The sequence below is a fragment of the Toxorhynchites rutilus genome, chromosome 2 (genome assembly GCF_029784135.1).
Source record: "Toxorhynchites rutilus septentrionalis strain SRP chromosome 2, ASM2978413v1, whole genome shotgun sequence".
Lineage (NCBI taxonomy): Eukaryota > Metazoa > Arthropoda > Insecta > Diptera > Culicidae > Toxorhynchites > Toxorhynchites rutilus.
In genome coordinates, this window is record NC_073745.1 from 256,389,647 (window position 1) to 256,413,363 (window position 23,717).

Below are 23,717 nucleotides of genomic sequence, written 5' to 3' on the forward strand. Positions count from 1 at the left end.
TAGATTTTTGAGTTCCTTCGTTTTCCTTCACCCAATAGAGAAAAATATCACAAAAAAGTCTTTTTGTAAAACACACGTTTTACCAGACGGTTGCCATATGTTTGCAATGTTATCAGTTGAAGTTTGTACAACCCAACAACTCTTCATCCATATGCCGTCCTTTTCAACCGAAGTACGATGATATATTGGCAGGAAATTTGTTCACTTCCGAAATTTTTATATTTCCGCAGATTTGGAAAGTTTGAGGGTCACTCCGAGATTCTCTCGCAGTTCGGCGATCTCCGTTGGTCCTTGCAGGAGTCGCTTGACGCCTCGGGGAAGACCGCGGCAGGAAGAGAGGTTAATCGAATTGATGTGGGGACAGTTGGTGAGCACTTCTTTGACAGCTTCCAGCGAAACTGATGAGCCACACAGATTGAGGTGACTGCGAAGATAGAAGGGTATGGATAAATTATTTGTAGATCAAATTCACGTTTGATACATACTTGAGTGGTGACTCAAAACCCTTATCGGCCAATGCTTTTAGCGCATCATCCAATGGTTTTGTTGCATTGGCCCAGGCCAAATCGAACTCTATGAGGCTGTGTGCCCATTTGGAAGCTATGAGCTCCAAACCCGAGCTGTGGACAAAAAAAAATCAAACATGAAAATATTAAATACAAAGTTAGAGGCGAATGAACTGAAAAGTTTAAACCCTCTTAAAGCCAAATAGAAGAAGAAGAAGAAATACAAAGCATTCCTTCTTAGGTCTTACCCCAGATCTCGGGTAATCGAACACCCGGACAGGAACAGATGCTTCAGGTCCCACGTTGGCAATCGAATTAGGCTGTCATGGGTCAACCTCGAGCATCCTCTTAAATCCAACAGCTTCAGTTGGGTGCTTGTCTTGAGAATTCGCTGGAGAAATTCGTCGTTGAATAGACGGGATTCGTCTGCCAGTGAGGCCACCGACAATTCTTCAAGCTCCGGGAAGCCGGGAGACTCCATCTGGGTTACATATTCGTATTAGTTTATTTTCAAACCATATAGTGATTGTAACAAACCTGCTCCTGGAGGGTTGCCGAGCTGAGATTGATATGAGAGTTCGTTATCCGCAGTACCTTCAGTTTTTTGCAGCCACCTTGAAGCTGCTCGATATTAAGGATACCGTGCGAGACGGCAATTGTGCTCACGTTGGACAGATCGAGTAGAGCCAGGTTTGGACATTGTGTCTGGAAAAAATAATAATTTATTACCACTAACTGGATTGGTATCAATTTATATTACCGATAGCGCTTTAACGATCTGAGGAATGCCACTGAGACGGTTGTGGGCCAGATATAGATGAGTAAGTCTTTCGCCCATTTCGGTGATTGCGCTGCATAATGAAACTTGTCCAACGGCGGTTTTGTTGGCGTTGACTTCGGCCTTCGATTAAACAACAACAAAAAATGAGCTGTAGCGAGTAATTTTTTTTAATATAATGTACTTACGTTAACAGAACTTAAGTCAATTCTTCGTAAACTTTTGAACTCTTGCACCAGAAACATAAGGTGGTCGGATGTGAGTTGCTTCCAGCCTGTCAGCGTGATTCCAACTAGCTTGGGAGAGGCTGCCAGCAGCTTTTCAAGTACACAATGCACGTTGGTGATCTTCCAGTTGCCTGTTCAAGAATAAAACCGTGAAAGTTTGCACCAATTATCTTATCCCGAAAAACCCATACCAAAACTAACGTCGATACTGTTGCGAAGACGGTTCTCGATAAGCCACTTGAGCTTGAGTTCGGTTTTGAATCGTTCCTTGGTCCAGTTGCCGAGATCTACTGTTCGCCAGAGTGAAGGCACCAGTGAGGCTTTGTGCCAAGCGGAGCACACCTTGCCGAATCGAATCAGCGAGGGAATACACCCATCGTCTTGGATCGCGTGTTGGAATATCTGAAAAATTGAAAAAAATGGGATTATGATTTAATCTAATTCGACAGCAGCAAACTAGAGCTCACCAAGCACAACACATGCTCTGGCACCTGATCCGCCCAGACGCTTTGATCCTCCGGCCGTTTGTATTCCTCCTGGGCTACTTTTTCTGTGTTGTTATTTGTTTTCCTGGACGAATCCCCCCGAGTTTTGCGACTGCGTTTTTCCGGTAATACTCCTCCGCCTCCTAGCTCCTCGTCACTGTCTTCGTTGAGGCTCTTGGGCTTCCGCGTGCGTTTGCGGGTTATCTTCTTTGGTTGTTGTACTATCGCATCAGATGCTTTTTTTATACACAGCTTAATGCCAATTTTATTCTCGCTTATCTGGAAAAAAGAAACATTTGTGAGAGAAACACTAACAGGAGCATTGAATAGAAGAATTATTGAGAACCAATGCACAATGGTCCCGGAGATGCAATTAAGTGGAAATTAGCATTTAGAGCTCGACAGTTATTTTCTAGACAAAAACTGTCTTTGACAAAGTTGTTACATATGATAGAGCGCTTATTTTCATGCTGCAAAAAATAGGGTGACCAAAATTTCCGATGATATAAAAATTCTAACTTTCTTATCTCTACAGATAGAGGTAAACATAGTTCGACAATGTTATAATCTCAGCTATTTGAGACATCTTTGTAGAACGAAGTTTTTTTCCTATCTCTTAAAATAACCAACATAGCGCCTTTTTTCTAAGTTGCGTTAGGGTCACCATGAAAAAAACTGTTTTTATGCTTTTTATTTCAAATTCTACATACAAACTAGCTTCGGAAGACTTTTAGAACATACTAATACAAACATTTTGCGATGCAGAACTCGTCAATATCTCGACTTCACTCAAAGTTATTGATATTTCTTCCCATAAAATACGCTCTCTTCAATTGCTTGCCATCCTTTCTGGGGCAAACATAAAAAATGTTTGTTGACGGAATTTGAAAGAACAAATTTCACTCTATATAATGTGTGAGTTTTAAAGATATGTCATTTTTTGTACTTGAGTTAATTAAAATTGAAATCATTAGTTTTTGGGTGAAAACCCATAAATAACTTTGAGCAGGACTAAGATATTGACAAAATGTTGGTATCGATAAGCTCTAAAAGTCGTACGAAGACATTTTTGATGTAGAATTTCAAGTATAAAAGTTAGAGTAAAATAATCGGGTTTTTCATGGTTACCCTAATGCAGCTTAGTTAAAAACAATTTTGTGGAAAATATTTATTCTTCTGAATATAAGTTCGTGATTCATTGTGGATGTTTGTCTCTAATAAGTATTGTCAAATTTTATCGCTGGTCTATCTTTGTTTCAGTTATCTGTTGTATTTTTGAGAATAACTGTGATTCATTTGTGTATTCTTTCCGAAGGCTCATGGAAATCAGATTTTAGATTCAGTTTTTCTATTGTATTTGAATGGTTTTGGACGCTTTGTTAGATAATGTACTATGTCTGTCTGTAGTTTGTATTTATATTGATAAGAATATGTACTTCTATGCTTCAAAAAGCGATCTTAGGTAGCTCATTAACACGTTGAGCCCCGTGTTGGTCCCTAGGGATTGACGTTGAGCTTTTCGTCGGAAAAACTTTGATCACTGGAACATTGTTTATCTTCGGATGTTTTACGATATGTGATTACCTTATAATCGAACTTGTGACTTTTTTTAGTTGTACAATAAATATCTATGGAAAGCAGGGACCGAAACTGATAGTGTGTAAATGCTCACTGATAGTGAGGCGGACTGAACGGAAACTAGAGCAAGAAAAATTCGGGGCTTAACGTGTTAATAACCCTCCAGCGCGCGCTCTAAATCTCTGATATAGTACTACACCCGAAAACACACAGAACATAGCACCGATTCGATCTATAGTTGAGGAGATATTTCGATTACCTTCTCAAGTAGCCCATCGATAATCTCCGACATCGCGATTTGAAAATAAAATAGAGTACTTGGCGTGAAAGGTCATAGAATATATCGCCGATTTGATCCATTGTAGAGAAGTTCTTTCGGTTACCTTCTAAAGTAGCTTAATAATAATCTCCGGTGTAACAATTTCAGAATACAAGATAGTACTATGCGCGAAAATCATATAAGTCGTCGATACGCGAATCGAATCAGGAGGAGTTCTTCCGGTTACCTTCTCAGGTAGCCCATTCAGAACCTTCAGGGATTACAATAGATCACTGGGCGCGAACGATCTCATAATATATCGTCGATTCGAGCCATCATAGAGAAAATTTTTCGATAACCTTTTCAGGTAACCTAATATTAAAAATCTCCGGCGTCAGGGTCCGTGTTAACATAATCACATCACTCACCCCAGTGAATCCTGAATCTTGATCTTTCCCACTAACAACTATCCCTTCCATGATAAACGCTAGGGAACCACGCTATAGAGGCGACCCTTCTGGCCTTCGGGCGGCGAATATTATACTAACATTCCTTCCCTTTCTCTGGTGACTGTAAGGACGTGGCCGGCGTCGTTATTGATAATTTAAAGCTCGAATCACCGAAAATTGCACAACGAGAATGATTTGCTAGTCCCAAGCGTCATTCTGTGTGTTCTTTGTGCAATTTGGTTGGTTCAGGTCAATCACGGAGAGCAACTACGAATTGTACAGTCTACCCAAGCTCAAGCTCAAGCTCAACTTTGTGGGAAATATTTATTCTTTAGACAAAAACATATGATAGAGCGCTCATTTTCATTTTGCCTAAAATAGGGTGACCAAAATTCTCGATGATATAGAAAATATAACTTTCTTATCTCTATAGATAGAGATAAACATAGTTCGACAATATTGTAGCCCCAATTATTTTATTCAAGTTAGTAAGCGACGGTGACTATCATTTTCACTTGCCGTCTCGTTGAAACTGTCCTAAAAAGTGTCTGTTAGCTTCGAGGCTTCGGAGCTTGCCGGATATCCGATATCCGGTATCCGGCCAATCTACTATCCGTTTCATCACTAATATTCTCTTTAGAATGCTGTCAATAAATATTTTTTTTATGATTGCCCCAGGAAAATCGACGAACAAATGAAAAAGGCGTATTTTTAGGTAAAAATATCGATAACTTTGAGTAGGATTAAGATATTGACAAGTTTTGCATCGCAAAACGTTTATTTTGGTAACCTCTAAAAGTCGTCCGAAGACAGTTTGCATATAGATTCTGAAATATAACAGTTAGTATAAGAAACCCGTTTTTTCACGGTGACGTGGCTTAGAGGAAAAGCGCGAAATCGGTTGTATTGAAAAATAGAAAAAATCTTTGTTCCTCAAAGTTGCTCAAACCAACTGGGGCTTCGAACTAAGTTTACCTATATCTATACATTTAAGAAAGTTAGATTTTTGATTTCATATCAAATTTTGGTCACCCTATTTTTGATAACATGAAAATGAGCGCAATTTTTGTCTAGAGAACAACTGTCGTGTTCTAGATGCAAATTTCGCAAGCGTAGTGCGCAATGTACGTAATACATCACCTATTCTAGAACCACTGAATGCAGTTATTCTACATCTGTACCATCATCACTGTTTGCAGGATTAGGTTACGGTTCTGCTCCGGATGCCAGGGAAATTGAAGCATGTTAGATCGACTCGCAACGAATTAAATGCATACTGACTGGAGGAAAATCACACATGGGCTTACGACGCAATGTTTCGCTTCTCCATTTGTCTTATTCCCCATTCAATAGAATGATATGCACTGTGGATAGCTACGATTGTTTTCGCAGTGGTATTGATGTATTCAAATTGTTTTTCACTGTTACTCTAGTTGTCTTTTTGGGCGGTACAATTTGAGAGGTGTGAATTGGGCCAACCTAAACGTGGAATTTAGCGCATTTAGATAATGCTTGACTTTTCACAATTATTGAATTATTTATCTAAAAAAAAAAAATATTTATTATGATAGATCCGTTAAAAATATTTATAATCAGTTGATGCAGACATTTTTGCGTTCGATATTTTCCAGTATTAATATTTTCCGGTCGCTGATCTCGTAGTAAGCCCCTTCTTTGCAAACCTATGGACCTTGAAAGCCTTGGAAGATGTGACGTTACAAGTGTTTGAGAGGAGGTCCGTTAATAGCATTTTACCTTTTAGCTTTTCCATTTACTAGCCTTTCAACAGAGAACGAAGATCTGAGATTCTCTTCTTAAGGCCCGTCATAAGTTTGACTTTATCGGGATTGTTAGTGATGTGTGTGCTGATGCATATTCTCTTGAAAGATGCAGGGATCGTATCGTTTTTCCCCTGGCGAAAGATTCTCGGATTTGAGTGGTGGTGCATCAGGGCAGTCGACTTCACGTACAAAATTGGATTATTACGCTAGTATATAGCTCTTCCAAAAGATTAACTGTACCCAAATAAGACAGAGTTACTTAGAGTTTTGAAGACGAACTTTAATCCTCTCATTAGCCACTTTCAGATGTTCTTCTTCGAAAAGAATGGCAAACCGCAATTCAATGGTTTGAAAAAATAACTGGTAACTTCTTCGTAGAATGGCGATCGAAGTTACAAATTCTACCGCAAGTCGAAAACGTTCAAATTCCTAGGTATATCAAATCTCAGAATACCGTTCAGTCGAGGCCAGCACAAGTGCAATATTGGAATTATTTGAAACGAATAACTCGCGTTGGTTACCGACGAAGTTAAACGTTGCTAACGACGGAACCAATAATTTAGCCCATGGGAGTAGAAGGTTCAATGCTCCAATTCTTCATTCCACTCGGTTCGTGTGCATCCCTTTCCAATTTCGCGGGCTCCCCATGCTTACCAGGACCCGCTCCACTTGATCTAACCACCTCGCTACGCTCTTCGTCCTGCTTTTTTTTTTGCAGTATAGTTGTGTAGTTGTCGCGTAGATCCAATTCGAGCATCCACGTCTCGTGCCAGTAGAGACCATCCGCTCTTATGAGCATTTTGTATAGGGAACAATTCGCACGATTACTGAGTCTTTTCGACCTCAAGTGTTTGTGGAGACTTTTGTAGACCGACTCCCATTGATAATTCTTCTTTGAATTCTGTGGCTGGTATCATTGTTAATCGGTACATTACCTTACCTATTTCCTTGCTGTCGATCGCCACACCACTATCTAGTCGAGCCTTGTCGTTCTTGGATCCGGAAGCCAGCATGTGATTGGTTTTATACGCAAGCATTCTCCGTTCAACTCTCTCTGTTTTATGCTCAAGTCTGGTGTAATGTTTTGCTACTATCTCAAATGTGCTGCTGATATACTTCATCAGCAAAGTAGATGAATCGACTGGATCTGTTGCGAATCGTACCACGCAAGTTAACACCGCTAGTCTCATAACGCGCTCTACCGCAGTAATAACAAGCGAGAGAGATCATCACCTTAACGAAGCCGTTAAGGACTCAAATGAATCAGATAGTCCACCCGAAATTCGCACACGCTCTGTATTCTATCCATCGTAACCTCAACAGTCTCAATCAATTAAACAATCAGAAGCCTTTTTCGTCCATTCCATCCCATAGTTTTTCTCGTGTTGTTGTATCATATGCGGCTTTGAAGTCGATGAATAAATGAGGACTGGAGGACTTGCCGCAAGACGAAGATTTGGTCAGTAGTAGACCGACCTGATAATTTGCCACGAATCTGTTCGTTAGTGCCAAACCATTATGATCATTACATATCACAGTGGAACCTATTATGTAAATCGATTCGACAATTCCTTCACTATTCAGCATTCAGCGAAAACCGAGGTGTCAATGATAATTCATTATGTTCTGCATTATGTTCTTTTTTTGCAATACCATTTCTCTTCGGCAGTTGGACCGAAGGGAGCCGCCGACTCGCCGTCGGAAGCATGGCTTTTCGTAAGCAAACCTATGTTCCACTGATTGCTCGGTTAGTTTGAAACATATCATAATTTATTTATTATTTTAATTCAACAAATCAACAGTTATACTTAACCTTAATGACGCTTACGTACTTTTTTACGTAGGACTACGTCTAACCGGAAGATATAGGGGGTGAAATGGAAATCTAGGCACTGAACAAGTAGGAAAAAATGCAAGATTTGGAACGCTTATAACTCGAGCATGTCTCAATAGATCGCAAAGATTTTTGCATCAATTGATAGGAAATATATCTACGCATCTATCATAACGAATAACATTTCATTTTTCTTGAGATAAATAATTGAACAATTGTGAAATATCAAGCATTGTCCAAATGCTCTATGTGCTCATTTTTGATTGGTCCATTTTGTGCTCCTCAAATCGTACCGACCAAAACGGGCAACCAGAGCAGCAGCGAAATAGAATGAAGCACGATTGGAAAGGAAAAAGAAAAAAATGAACGAAACATTGGTCGCAGTCTCACACATGCGTAATTCTCGAGCCAGCCAGTCAGCTTAAAAATCCCCGCTCCGCTGCCGTAACGATCATTCTCATTCAACACCACACCACATCGGTTCGCATCACAACACATAAACAAACCAAACCAAGCAGCCATGTCTGGAAATGGTAAAGGAGGAAAAGTGAAGGGAAAGGCAAAATTCGAACCGTGCGAAAGGCTCGAACCGTGTTGATCTGGAGTTCCCCGCAAGGGTAGCTAGGACGAGCGCGTTAGTACCAGTGCACCAGTCCACCTAGCCGGCGTTATATAGTTTCGGCCGCCATCAAGTGGACATCAAGACAACAGGCAGTTGCAGCGAGTGGCGAGTGGCAAACGCAATCGCAAAACGGCATCAGGTAGCAGAAGAAAAAAATTTGTTCTTTATACAAACTGCTTTGGTGGCAAATCCAGAACAAGGCGGCATCGAGGGCGTTCGAAATGGTTTTTTTCAAAACCACGAGTACTAAGTTTTCTAAATTGGAACCATTCCATAAAACAAGGCGCTTTTCAGGGCCACTAAACCTTCCAAAAAAGAGTTAGGAAATACAGTTCAATGCTTTCTAAAACATTATCCTTATTTATGTTATCATTATCCATTAGCTTATTGATAGTTGGGGACTTTCCTGATTATTAAATTTTCACCAATTCTTAAATTGTTTCCAGATTGAAAGTACAGTAATTTACAATTAGTTCGACATTTAGCTAATTGGACGGACATGTAATGCGACTTATTTAGTTGGACATTTTTGTAAACATAGAGATCCAAATTAGGACCCCACATTGAAAGTCGACACTGTACCACTGTCATCGCAAATGTTCAATTACAGGTTAAAATCGCCTCCAATGCGACACTGAGTGGCCCCAAAAAAAATATCTTATTTTCTTTCAAACCGTAAACCCGTGTGGTTGTACGGCATCGGCATCGTGGACGTAACAAAGGAGGACAAGTTAAGGGAAAGACAAAGTCTCACTCGAACCGTGCAGGTCTCTAGTTCCCTGTTGGTCGCATTCACTGATTGCTCCGCAAGGGTAACTAGGCCGAACGGATTGGTGCCGGAGCACCAGTATACCTAACAGCGATTATAAAGTTTCGGCCGTCGGAGTGCTCGAGTTGGCTTGCAAAGCTGCTCACGACAAACAGAAAACCCGCATCAAGAACAGAGCAGCTTCGGTTCGGCGCTCATCAAGGCAACAATTAGTTTCAGTGAGTGGCAAAGTGTTTCTCCGGCACGTCGTATCAAATGTAATTTACTGAACAACATGTCACAAGCTGGATGGGAAGAAATTTTCCAACTGTGAAAGCTGTGGCGAGTGGCAAACGCAATAGCTAAACAGGAAGGTTTAACCGAACAAGATGGGAATATCGAGTGATAACAAAAACACAACACCAAAGGTTCATATATATCAACATATTCATAAAGAGTAAACAGTAAACTAATCCATTTTTCAGGTAGATAGATAGATATTCACGTAGGAGAAGAAAATAAAACAATATATTTAAAATATATATATTTAACAAAAGCTGTCCCCTTTGTATAGTCCTTCGTCACTCCGGTTATGTCCCCGACATTACCCACCCGTCTTTTTTTTCATACATACTTTTATTGAATCTTCCATAATGTGGAAGTAACAATAATTGGTTATACATTTAGTTCTAACATAATAAAGTATTACGTTTGTTGTCAATTCTTACAGTTAAAATTTCACATGTGTGCTGGAGCACAACACTAACGTTTGACCACGTTCAAATAATTAAGGTTTTTTTCTTCAGACGTGTTACCATAGGTTGACCGAGTCGCCTTGCTAGTGGATTTGGATGATTCTTCACCTTTTCCGCATATTTCCTCCTCGTTTTATGAAGTTCTTCTTTAACCGTCGCCATCCCTAAGTCTCGATGTATGACACTATTGCGGATGTACCAAGGGGCGCCAGTAATTTGTCTTAGCAGTTTATTTTGTACTCTTTCGATGATTTCGATATTATATGCTGAAGCTGTTTGCCATAGTTGACAGCCGTAATGCCAAATAGCTATTTATTTATATTTATATATTTATATATACGTACTAATTATAATTATAAACTTATTAGCTGATAGGAGTGTTTGCTATAGAAGTGATGTATCGCTTCTTAAGTACTGTACGAGATACACAGAAATACTGTGCCTATTGAATATTCGACACATACCCGACAATGGTTCATGATAACCGTAGTTCGTGCGTGACAACGGTATTTGAAGAAAGTTGTGAGACCTCAAATTTCTTTGCTGAATGTTGAAATTCATAAGCTGTAAAAGTTCTGAGCAATCAATGTGCGACAGTAACAGGTCAGAGATTGAGCAAATTTTGGCCACGTATCGACGATTAGACAAAGAATCCAGTCCGATGCGTTTGCAGCGATCTTGTTGGGATCACTCCAAGGTAGACGCCGTAGAGCAAATTTGACAAATTTGCGTTGGATAGTTTCTAAACGCAGGATGCTGTTTTGGTAGTATGGTGACCAAACAATCGATGCGTATTCGAGTATCGAACGGACCAGGGAACAATATACGGCTTTTATACAGTATATGTCCCTGAAATGTTTTGTTGTACAAAACATCAATCCTTTTATAATAATTTATTTGCATTGTTCGAAGAGAATTATAACATCTGTAGTTAAAACAATAGTCATTCATTAAAAAAAATTATAGGAGGTTGTGTCCAAGATACGACCGCATTGTTGACGTAGAACTACGCTGTTATTTTATATAAGTCGTTTGTTTATACCTTCGGATATTATTCTATAATGCTGTGAAATTTTAGAAACAACTGCTTAGTAGAATAATCTCTGAAATGATTTTTTCATTGTAGAATCAGTTGACGATAATTGATTGATGATTCATTCTTGCCCTCGCAAAACAATCGTATGTCGCAATTTATTTCATGTCAATGCATTGAAAATTTACCTCGAAGGCTATTCCGGTGACCTTTTTCGAAATTGACATAGACTCGGCTACAGTCGATTATATACATGTTGCACCAGCACCATTATTCCACCGCATGTAAATACTCTAGTTTATACTCTAGGCAAGTATTCCCCTTCATTCTTCTTCTTTTCCTTTGTTCACGGAGACTTTAAATCCTACGATTTCCCCTCCGTTGGTCGTCGATAAGTTGCTCGTTATTGATATCTCTGTTCGGGAAAGCACTCAAATAGACAGAACAAATGTATGGGAAAATAGAAACACTTAAAGTTTTCATGAATTTTAACCATTTACAAACCAGGAGATTCTAGTGTATAGCATATTAAACAAATCTTACGGAATTTCCTATTCGTTTAGTATGTAAATCGCCAAAATCCGTTCGCGGCAAAAATAGTTATTAACGTTAACTTTATTTCATAAAAACGTGACCTGTTTTCTGATTTGACACCCTTAATGAAAGATGTAGTTCTACGTCAAAATGTAAGTGGTTGTATCTTGCATCGGATATTATCATAGAATGCATCGAAATTTTTGAAATAACTTATTAGTTATGTTGTGGTCAGAACCGCAGGGCAGATGAAGATGTCCCTGTCGCAATGTGAGGCAGTTAATTTGTCTTGACAGACGGCGAGAAACAAAGAGAAGGTGTAAATAAAAACATCACAAAGCGAACAGAATCAAAGGTAGAGGTGAAAATACAAGGTACAAGAATTATAAAAAAAATAGATTGAATTAGGGATTATTTCCATTGCTATTTGTAAGTAGTAAATGAGTTGATTACTTGAAAATATGTTTAACTGTGAAATTCCCTATAGGAAACATTATAATTGTATCAACAAAACCGAATCATATTTGCAAGAGGTGTCACACGGATTCAGAAACTAAATTTGTAGTTTATAAAAATAATTCAAGTTTGAACTGTAAAAAAAACAAATATAATTTCAGCTTTGATCAGGCTAAAAACTAGCTGATTTGCATCGAATTGGTGGAAGAAATCCGAACAAAATCAAAGAAATTTAACCTCAAAAGATGGATTCGGAAAAAAGAGATTGCCTGATGTGCAATGCTCCCAACGAAATCTGCGATATGGTGCAGTGCGATACGTGCGAGCTGTGGGCTCATTACTCGTGTGCTGGCGTTACGGAAGCAGTGAAGGAGAAGGAGTGGAACTGCAGCAAATGCGTTAACACGCTGCAGGCTCCGAAAATTCGGAAAACTACAAGGAGCGATGCCAAAAAGACGACAGGACTGAAAACGAAGAGCGATTGTGGATCGTCCGTTGGGTCTGTTTCGGAGAGCGTCGGAACGCTTGAAGATTCGTTGAGAAAATTGGAGAAGGAGCAGCGTGCGAAAGAAAAAGCCTTAGAGGAGGAAATGATCCTGCGTGAAAAGCGACTCGAAATGGAAAGAGCTCTGCAGGAAAAACGTCGACAAAGAGAGAAAGAGTTTATGGAGAAGCAACTGCAGCAGGACAGGGAATTAAAAGAGCGTCAGCTGCAAGAGGAGCGCGAGATACTGGAAAATGAATTGGCTGAGGAAAAATCCTTTCAAGATCGACGCAAAAGGATGTTCGACGACTTCTTGAAGGCGAAAAAGGCCGTCTCAGAACCGGCTCTTGACGACGAAAGCGCTGTCGGTGATGCAAAGGAGGAAAATGAAACGTTCACCGAGAAAAAGGTGAAATTTTGGTTGAAAAAACAGTCTGTCACGAAAAACTATCCACCGACTGCATCGAAGCAGGAGGATCAGATAGCTGGCCCGTCCAAACAACAGGATCAGATAGCTGGTCCGTCCAAGCAACAGGATCAGATAGCAGGTCCGTCCAAGAATGTTCCAGTTACACGTGAAGAGAATAAAGAAGATGTAGCCGAAAGTGAGGATGAAGACGATGATGACACCGAAGATGATAGCGAGGAAGAGGTGGGTGAAGCAGAGTTGCAGCTGTCTCGAGAGGAAAGGGAGTTACTTGCTCGTCTGCTGACCGGAAAAAAGCAAAAGCAACCGTCGGTGAAGAAGCAACAATCGTCGACGAAGAAGCAGCAACAAAGGCGTTCGCAGCAAATGGATGTATGTGTCCAGAAGTTGTCCAGAGAACAGATAGCCGCTCGACAAGCCTTCTCCAAAAACCTGCCAGTTTTTAGGGGTGAACCAGAGTTGTGGCCTATTTTTATTAGTAGTTACGAGTACACCACGCAGGCGTGTGGGTTCTCAAATTTGGACAACCTGAAGCGGTTGCAGGATAGTCTGCAGGGGAGTGCATTAGAGGCTGTAAGGAGCCGACTTGTTCTACCCGACTCTGTTCCTGACGTTATCGATGATCTTCGACGTCTTTTCGGCAAACCAGAAATACTTCTCAAGATGTTGTTAACAAAGGTGCGCGGCGCTCAAGCTCCGAAAGCCGATCGTCTGGAGTCGTTCATCCAGTTCGGAATCACGGTGAAGCAACTATGTGATCACCTTGAGGCAGCTCACCTGTCGGACCATCTTAATAATCCGATGTTGGTGAACGAACTAGTCGACAAACTTCCGTCCAATTATAAACTGGAATGGGTCCGGTATAAGAGACAGAATAGAGGAACGCCGCTACGCGTTTTCACTGATTTTATGAACGACATCGTTTCCGATGTGTCGGAAGTGTCCGAGTTCTCGGCGCTCAGTCTGAGCGAAGTTTCCCAAAGAAACCCAAAGAAAAAAGAGTTCCTTCATGTTCACGGTTCAATCCCGAATGAATCCGAGGTTTTGACGATGTCAAAGACGCTCAAGCCTTGTTGGGTTTGCAAGAGAACAGATCACAAGTTGCGATTCTGTGACGATTTTAAAAAACTCAGTTTCATAGATCGACTGAAAACAGTGGAGCAACATAAACTCTGCGCGCTGTGCCTAAATAACCACGGCAAAAGTCGATGCAACTTCAAAGTTCGATGTAATGTCGTCGGATGTCAAGGAGAACATCATCCTTTGCTGCATCGAGCCGAGGGAACCGTCCAGCTGCTTAATGTTGAGTGTCATGCCCACGGACTATTAAATCGTGCCGTTATCTTTCGTATGGTGCCAATTACACTCTATTTCGGAAACTACGCGATAGATGTTCTGGCCTTTTTGGACGAAGGTTCATCCACAACACTTGTAGAGGAGTTCGTAATCAACGAATTGAATGCGGAAGGAGTTATTGAACCGTTGGTCGTTACGTGGACGGGCAATGTAAAGCGCTACGAGAATCAGTCGAAGAAGATGGATCTCAAGCTCTCGGCTAGAGGATCCCGTGAAATATTCCCGTTAAAGAATGTACGTACGGTGGAAGTGTTAAAGATGCCGAATCAAGCGATGCAGTTTGAGAAGATCGGAAGTCGTTATCCACATTTGAAGGGGTTGCCAGTATTGAGTTACGCTTTGGAAGAACCTCGTATTATAATCGGTCTAGACAACTTGTACGTATTCGCTCCTTTAGAAACGCGCGTCGGCGAGCCTGGTCAGCCGATCGCCGTTAGGTCTAAGTTAGGGTGGACCATCTATGGGCCAGAAACTCCTGCAGCAGTTGTCGTTGCGGAAAATTATGTGAACGTTCATTCCATTGAACCGATCAGCAACGAGGATCTCCATGAGATGCTGCGGACCCAGTACTTGCTGGAGGACACCGGTTCTCTTTGCATCGCAGTCCCAGAGTCCATTGACAACCTTCGCGCACGTAAAATTCTCGAATCAACGACGCTACGGATCGGCAATAGATTCGAAACGGGTCTACTGTGGCGTGAAGACAAGAGAAGATTCCCGGACAGTTATCCGATGGCGGTCCGACGGATGAAGGCGCTAGAGAAAAAAATGGAGAGAAATCCGGAGCTTCAACAAAATATCCACCAACAGATAGAGGAGTATGAGGCGAAGGGTTACGCGCATAAAGTAACGAAGAAGGAGTTAGCTGGAACAGAGAAGAATGCGGTGTGGTATCTTCCCTTGAATGTGGTGCTCAACCCACGAAAACCTGGCAAAGTTCGTCTAGTGTGGGACGCAGCAGCCTCGGTGGATGGCATTTCGCTCAACACCGAGCGACATGTTGCAGTCTCTGCCGTCGGTGATCAACCAGTTTCGCGAACGGCGAATCGCGTTCGGTGGGGACATACAAGAAATGTACCATCAGATACGCATACGGGCGGAAGATAAACAGGCTCAGCGGTTTCTGTTTCGGTCTAATCCTGCCGATGTTCCGACAGTGTATGTCATGGACGTGGCTACGTTTGGGGCTTCCTGCTCCCCCTGTTCGGCGCAGTTTATCAAAAATTTCAACGCATTGGAATTTGCGACTGAGTTTCCACGAGCCTCGGATGCGATCGTTCAAAAGCACTACGTGGACGATTATTATGATAGTGTGGACACCATCGAAGATGCTATAGATCTAGCGAAACAGGTGAAACATATTCACTCTCAAGGTGGTTTCAGGATCAGGAACTGGGTGTCCAACTCCAAGCAGTTTCTGAAAGCGATGGGTGAACAGAGAGTGAATCCTACTGTCCACTTCAGCCGGGACAAAAACACGCACACTGAGCGAGTTCTGGGAATCGTGTGGGAGCCCAACGAGGATGTTTTTTTGTTTTCGACCGCCGAACGAGAAGAGTATCAACCAGTTCTGCAAGGGGTTAAACGACCAACCAAAAGGATCGTGTTGAGCTGTGTCATGGCGATGTTCGACCCTCAAGGTCTGCTTTCTCCGTTTACCGTATTTGGTCGCATGTTAGTTCAAGACCTGTGGAGAACTGGCTGCGGATGGGATGACGAAATCGACGAGGAGTCATTTCAGAAGTGGGTTCGCTGGACAAAAGTGCTGCCGATGATAGAAGCGATCCGAATTCCCCGAAGTTACTTCGGAGACGTCAGAAGGGACCAACTCGAAGATCTTCAACTGCACGTGGTGTCTGACGCTAGTAAAGGTGCGTACGGGTGTGCGGCCTATTTCCGAGCTGTGATTGGTGGAACGATCCGGTGTGTGTTGGTGACTAGTCGGGTGAAGGTGGCACCATTAAAGCCAATATCCGTTCCTCGACTCGAACTACAAGCGGCAGTATTGGCAGCTAGGGTGGCCTTTGCGGTGAGAAACGGTCATTCATTCAGTATTAGGCAGCAGTTTTTCTGGACGGACTCAACGACCGTGCTTTCGTGGATCAGATCTGATCAACGCAATTACAAGGAGTTTGTTGGTCTTCGCATTGGAGAAATTCTAACCCGGACAAACCTCTCGGAATGGCGTTGGGTTCCTACGAAGATGAACGTCGCAGACCAGCTAACTAAGTGGACGAGAGATCCTGAAGTAAATTCTACGAGCAGTTGGTTTACCGGGCCTAGATTCCTGTATCTGCCAGAAGCAGATTGGCCGAAGCAGAAGCTGCCGCGTCCAGATACCGAGGAAGAATTGAAAGCACATTTACATGTCCATGACGTACAGCTTCCCGCCTCTGTTATAGATGTAAATCGTATTTCGAAGTGGACGGTCCTGGTAAGAACGATGGCTTGCGTGTTTCGGTTTGTATCAAATTGCCGGAAAAAGGTGAAGGGGTTGCCGCTAGAAACGCTGAAACCGACAGAAAAGCAGATGAAGAAGATTATTCCGATTGCCCATGCGGTGTCACGGACGCCACTGAAACAGGAAGAGTTCCAGCAGGCGGAAATTTGGCTAATGCGGATGGCACAATCGGATGAGTTTAGCGACGAACTGAAAATTCTTATAAAAAACTCGAAGCTTCCAATCGAGGCGTGGTTGGAAATCGAGAAAACCAGTTTCCTCTACAAGATAACTCCTCTCATCGATGAAAACAACCTTCTGCGCATGGATGGCCGAGCGGGACCAGCTGATTTCCTGCCGTTCGATCTTCGATTCCCGGTGGTGCTGCCGAAGGACCATGCCGTCACCTGGAAAATCGTGCAGCATTATCACGAACGGTTCGCCCACGGTTACAGAGAAACCGTGAAAAATGAATTGAGACAACGATTTGTGATCCCGCAAATGGGTAGTATTGTGGCGAAAGTAGCCAAAGCTTGTATCCAGTGCAAGGTCACCAAGAGCCGTCCAAGATGTCCTCGGATGGCTGCGTTACCAGTGCAGCGAGTAACTCCTTTCCAGCGACCGTTCAGCTTCGTGGGGCTCGACTACTTTGGGCCGATAACAGTGTCGCTCGGTCGCCGAAGTGAGAAAAGGTGGGTCGTTTTGTTCACGTGCTTGGTAATTAGGGCCGTTCACCTCGAAATAGCATATTCTCTGACAACGCAGTCGTGCCTGATGGCCATTACACGCTTCGTCTCTCTTCGAGGGCCGCCGTTGGAAATATTTTCGGACAATGGCACTAATTTCAAAGGGGCCAGTAGGGAGTTGTTGGACCAATTACACAGCATCAACGAAGAATGTGCAGGAGAATTGACATCGGCTCAGACGAAGTGGAGTTTCAACCCTCCAGCCTCACCCCACATGGGAGGAGTTTGGGAGAGACTCGTCCGTTCAACGAAAACAGTACTCGAAACAATTGACGATGGAAAGCGATTGACGGATGAAATCCTGGCAACTGTGATAGCCGAAGCGGCGGAAATTATAAACAGCCGCCCGCTTACATATGTTACGCAGGAATCGGAAAACTTGGAAGCCCTTTGTCCCAAAAATTTCCTTCGCGGTATGGCTCCAAACGAACCGGGGCTCAATGCACCTCCTGTGAATCCAGCAGTAGCCCTGCGGGATTCATATCAGCGATCACAGGAGATAGTCGAAAACTTATGGAAGAGGTGGATAAAAGAATATATTCCATCTATAAATCAGCATACCAAGTGGTTTGGTGAAGCAACGAATTTGAAGCGAGGTGACTTGGTGTACATTGTTGAGGGGGAAAAACGAAAATGCTGGGTGCGCGGAATCGTTGAGGAACCGATAGTAGCTGGAGATGGAAGAGTACGTCAGGCCTGGATCCGTACAAACAGTGGTGTACTGAAGCGAGCGACAGCGAAGCTTGCAGTGTTAGAGATTAATGAGGGTGACGCTGGACCGGATGTGGCCATCGGACCAGGTTCACGGGCCGGGGCATGTTGTGGTCAGAACCGCAGGGCAGATGAAGATGTCCCTGTCGCAATGTGAGGCAGTTAATTTGTCTTGACAGACGGCGAGAAACAAAGAGAAGGTGTAAATAAAAACATCACAAAGCGAACAGAATCAAAGGTAGAGGTGAAAATACAAGGTACAAGAATTATAAAAAAAATAGATTGAATTAGGGATTATTTCCATTGCTATTTGTAAGTAGTAAATGAGTTGATTACTTGAAAATATGTTTAACTGTGAAATTCCCTATAGGAAACATTATAATTGTATCAACAAAACCGAATCATATTTGCAAGAGGTGTCACACGGATTCAGAAACTAAATTTGTAGTTTATAAAAATAATTCAAGTTTGAACTGTAAAAAAAACAAATATAATTTCAGCTTTGATCAGGCTAAAAACTAGCTGATTTGCATCGAATTGGTGGAAGAAATCCGAACAAGTTATTTAGTTGCTTTTAATACTGAAGTAGCAAACTTTTTTTTTTATCCCATTCGTTTATTTCAGGCTCATTAGCATTTCAGCTGTAACAGAGCCGAATTTGAATAGTGCACTTGTCACATGTTGATCATATTTATAAATAGCACATTACACAGTTGCCATTTTTTTTTTGGCGTTATAGTATTCCTTCTATACCATTGCATATGGTACATTACATTTCACAGTAGCGATTTAGGCGTAAGAGAATTCGTTCTGTTCTTCCATTGTCCAGTTAGACCGGACAGCGGAGACAGTTGATATGATCATTGTTGAGTTATTAATAGAATAATAGCAGCCCGATGTTTCTTGCAGAGCAGAACAGTTGTATGGATGAATCGATCTTGTTTCGACCGTGGATCGATCTCCATCGCTGATGATTGTTGCGTGGACGTAGTTATTCTGTAACAACACAAAGATGGTCAATGAGGGCCCTGAGTTTTGAACTCACGATCGATCGCTTACTAAGCGAACGCGCAACCAATGTGGCTACGAAGACCCCCTGCAGCAGTAAACATTATCATTTAAAATTTGAACAATTTAAAATTGGCTTCGGGGCTGGTAAACTGATAGAGAATAATATGCCTCTCTAGATGAATATGTATTTAGAACAGATATCGATACCAGACTTCGACATTGTAGATATTAGATAGATACATATTAGATGTAGAACATATTAGACATATTTGATACCTACATTACATATTAGATACGGAAAAAGTTATTTCTCATTCATAATTTTCATCTTGAAAGTGCGTTCATTCCAACTGGAAATCCATATAGTTTTTGTCGCTTTCCCAACTAGTGATAGAAAGTTCAACGTCGACAACGCGAATTTGACTTTTCGCTTCAAAAACAAATGTCTGCACTGCATCTGTACTGCCGGTCCGTACTGAGAACCCGCTATGTCTGACAATATAAATATATCATGTATTGGTCTGTTCGTGCCGATACGTGTCCGATAAAATCGTGTTTGTTCTCTGTGCACAACATACTTCATAGCGGACCTTTATTCCAGTCAACAACTATCAATTTTTGCACAGAATGTTTGCACTGGGAATAAACGATCTTTAAAAAAATATCGATCTTGTCGTATCGATTTCCCAAATTGCTTGGGGTCGATCCACTGATTAAATCGGAAACGAAGAATCGTTTTTTGCCAAATCGATCATTGAAAAATTAAAAGAATTTTTTCGATTTATCTGCTTGTTCTATATGAATGTTGTCTTTTCTTTAAACATTACTACTGAAGTAGTTAAAATAACTAAAAAGTTTTTTCAAAAGATTCGATGCATTCTTTCATAATTTTCGAAGCGATAAACAAGTGGAATGAATAAAATATTTCGGTAGTTCTACGTCGAAAATGATGTCGTGTCCTAGATACAACTCCTTACAAATTTTGCATGAGCAGTGGTCTTAATGTCTTGTCCGACACTGTAAGTAGGTGCCCATATATTTTTAGGAAAATTATAACCTAACTTGTACATAAAAGAATACGTTTGATTATAATTTTGGGAAATCCATTTGCAAACGTAATAACACTATTGGAAAACTAGAATTATTCTTCTACCATCTTCTTAGATGGCACTTACGTTTCCAATGGAACTTTTGCCTTCTCAACTTAAGTATTACTTGCGTCATTTTTATTAGTAGTACTTAGTTGAGATTTCTATGCCGAATAACGCGCCTTGAATGTATTCTGGAGTGACAAGTTCTAGAATTCGCGTGACCAGGAATTTAATGAACGGATATTTCTTTTCAAATTTCGCTATGATGGTTCCCGGAATAAATCGCCACAGAAAACGACTGCAACAGAAACCACCGCTTATAAAATGTGTAGTAGGCTATAAATATTGTGGCGCGGTATTGTATTTCAAAACAAGAATTAACCGGGCAAACGTATCGCCCCAGGCAAACGTAACGCCCCGGGCAGACGTATACCGTCCGACGCTCGCTAGAGCTCGGTCGGACATTGCTAAAGGATCGTATCCTATGTTTCAAACTAACCGGGCAATCAGTGGATCCCAGGTTTGCGTGCGAGACACCGCCGCTTCCGACGGCGGGTCGGCGGTGGACTCGGATTGCGTCATCTTGGCGGCATGGGCCGCCTCGATTCCTTATCCTCGCCAAATGGGGACTTCGTCCCCATTACATTGTCCTCAGAATAAATTTCGAAAAACGAGAACAAGAGAATAAATTTATAATAGAAATGTGAGGCACATGATGTTTTTCCCGCGCCAAATATTTCTAGCCTACTACACTTTTTCTAAGCGGTTGTTTCTGTTGCAGTTGTTTACTGTGGCGATTTATTCCGGTCACCCGCTATGATAGAGATTTTTGGAATCATATTTGAGTGATAAGGAACTGCCATCATTAATTTTCAACAGATCCAAAGAATCGAATGATACCGTATACCCAGAAAATTCTCCGCAATTCGTGAGTTATTATCATGACAATTGCTTAGAGCGTTCTTGACACTCGAGTACTATGATAAATATAGAGATCGAGTAAATGCATTTCAATTAAATACGTATCAATCAATGCTTATTTTTTTAAAAAATATCTGTTTTTAACACCCTACCGAAATAGAGAGAAGCTCTCGTAACGAACATGATCAACATCGGACGAAGAATACCCAAACTTACCTCACTTTGATACAGAGCCACCATCGCGCGCCTCTTGGGCCGTCCCCGGGATTTGTTCATCTTACGGTCAAGATCACGCATTGTGGTAGGCTTTCCGCCCGATTTGGGCAACAATAGCCCACCGTTCGAAATGGGCGCAATGTGAATCTTGGGTGTGGAAGCAGCCATTATCGCTCCCGCCGCTTCCAAATTAACCTCCATTGAGGGTGAATCGGTGCCGGCGGCTTCGGGATTTTCCGGCGGTGGTATACTGCTTGAATCAGTATTTTCGATTGCATCCGGTTCCGGCTGCGAGTCTGTTGTCGCATCGTTGTAATTGTTATCCGAGCAACTGTTTTGCAGTTCCTTGGCAATGTTCTCGACAGTTTCATCCAGCGCCGCACCGGTGCCTGGCGGAGGTGAGCCCAGATCCCTACTTTCCTGAGAAGATTGCGATTGTTCTTCCAGGAGATTGCTAGGGTGGATAACGTTCCTCAGGACGTCATCTTCATCGTTATTATTATTGTGGTGATGACGATGGATACGTTCATCGTCCGGAGATGTCGACATGAGCGATTCGCTCCGGAGTTCCGGAGCGATACTACTCTCGGTTAATGTTTCCATGCTTTGTCTATGACTATGAAACACGAATTCGTGGGTGTTATGTTTTTCAATGTTGAAAGTCCATTTGCGTGTCGAACGGCATATGCACTAGTGAAATTCGTACATGATAAGCTCGTACCGTAAGAGATGAGCTATTGTGTAAACTATATTTTTCATTTAACTGCCAAACTGGTCCGTTGTGTTAGTTGATATCCACAAACAGCGCATAATTTTTCATAGTTCTTTTCCAAATAACAGATTCGCGCTTGTGTGATCCATGTTTACATTAAAAACAAACCAATACACACACGAGCGTTGGTTCATTCGCAATTTATCACTCCAGCGCTCTGATAATGCTGTGGTGTTTGTGTCCATCTATGACCATTAATAATGATTTACGTTGACAACTTTTTCTCCCTAACGGGTTTTGCTTAATCAATTTTTGTTTTTCAATATCAACCACTCAACACAGTATTTCGATTTTGCACCACATACATCTTTTGCGATGTAAACAAACATCACTTGTTTTCTCGAATCGTTTGCGCACAAGACAATTCCTGTTTATAGACAAGTGCCAGTTAGACCGATTCCCACTTTCCAACACTCTTTCGTTCGGAAAAAACGCACACACTCAAGTATTCGCCTTCGCGTATATCTCTTATTTCGTTAAATTGTACGCACACTTATGTATATTCCTCACTAGTGTCATAAATTGTAAACAAGAGAATTTTCCGACAGCATCCGTTGGATAATTCATTAATTTTCCAATAACTGCATAGCTGAAATCCAATTGAATTTGATTTGGTGAGCAGTTCTTCTGTTTCGGGCTAAGACACAAACACTTTTTGATCGTTTACAACCGCTTTGTTTCTTGTAACATCTTCCGAAATGTTGATAACCAAACAACCATTGGATCACTTTGGCGATCTATCAGTTAAGTGAGAATGGGAAACACCGTTTATTTGAATCAGTTGAATGCAAAAATGTCTTATATGCCGTTAGGTTTGATTTCATGCTTTTTTCAACATTTATTGATCTAGAATTCACCGCCACCGAAAACTCCAACGACTTTATCAGTTGAACAGTAGAGTCATTTCGTTTTACACTTCAGTCACTAATGGGGAAGAAATATTTTCATACATCGAAAGTAACATTCTCCAGAATGGAATATTTGCATTCAATCAGAGTGCAGCACTCTCTGGATTCTCTCTCATTGGATAGCAGCATCCATTCAATGGTTCTGTATTCGTTTGTACACAGCGTCCCACACACGAAAACGATACGTGCAAAACATAACTTTGACCCTTCCAAAGCGGCGATCTCTCAATGTGTTGGACAACGCTCCGACGAGTCTAGAGAAGAGAAAAAGGGTGCCAACATTTGTTCCTCTCTTTCTCTTTCACGCACACATATAGCACATACACATTCGTTTCAAGAGCAGAACTGTTGTGTTGAATTATTTTTAGGTCAAAAACTGGAGTTTCTTCATTCGGACTTTTCTGCCAGCTCGACAGCGAAAAAACACTTTTTCCGGCAGGAACTAATAGCAAATAATGCACACTGCGGATAACCGGGACTGTTAGGAAACTGGATGCGTATGCTAAACTCGTATCACTGCAAAGTTACCAGGCACAAAAACGAACGTACCGACAGCTCCACAATTTGCGTTCGACCCGAAACCGACAAG

The 23,717-nt window shown here is 41.7% G+C and overlaps 1 protein-coding gene across 3 annotated transcripts; it reads right to left on the bottom strand.

Annotated features, from left to right (window-relative positions):
- LOC129765232 (F-box/LRR-repeat protein 6) lies at window positions 1-23,717 on the bottom strand. Of its 3 annotated transcripts, none has more exons than XM_055765309.1 (10): window positions 23,453-23,717; window positions 21,449-22,809; window positions 1,979-2,275; window positions 1,703-1,913; window positions 1,473-1,642; window positions 1,267-1,407; window positions 1,044-1,211; window positions 755-987; window positions 486-620; window positions 1-424 (listed from the first exon to the last, which is right to left on the bottom strand). In XM_055765309.1, the coding sequence occupies exons 2-10, from the start codon at window positions 22,049-22,051 to the stop codon at window positions 217-219; spliced, it is 2,166 nt and encodes a 721-aa protein (XP_055621284.1). In that variant the 5' UTR covers window positions 22,052-22,809; window positions 23,453-23,717; the 3' UTR covers window positions 1-216. The 3 variants fall into 3 exon arrangements, with proteins under 3 accessions (XP_055621284.1, XP_055621285.1, XP_055621283.1); XM_055765310.1 differs by having other exon boundaries at window positions 23,657-23,706; XM_055765308.1 differs by having other exon boundaries at window positions 21,449-23,144; window positions 23,678-23,694.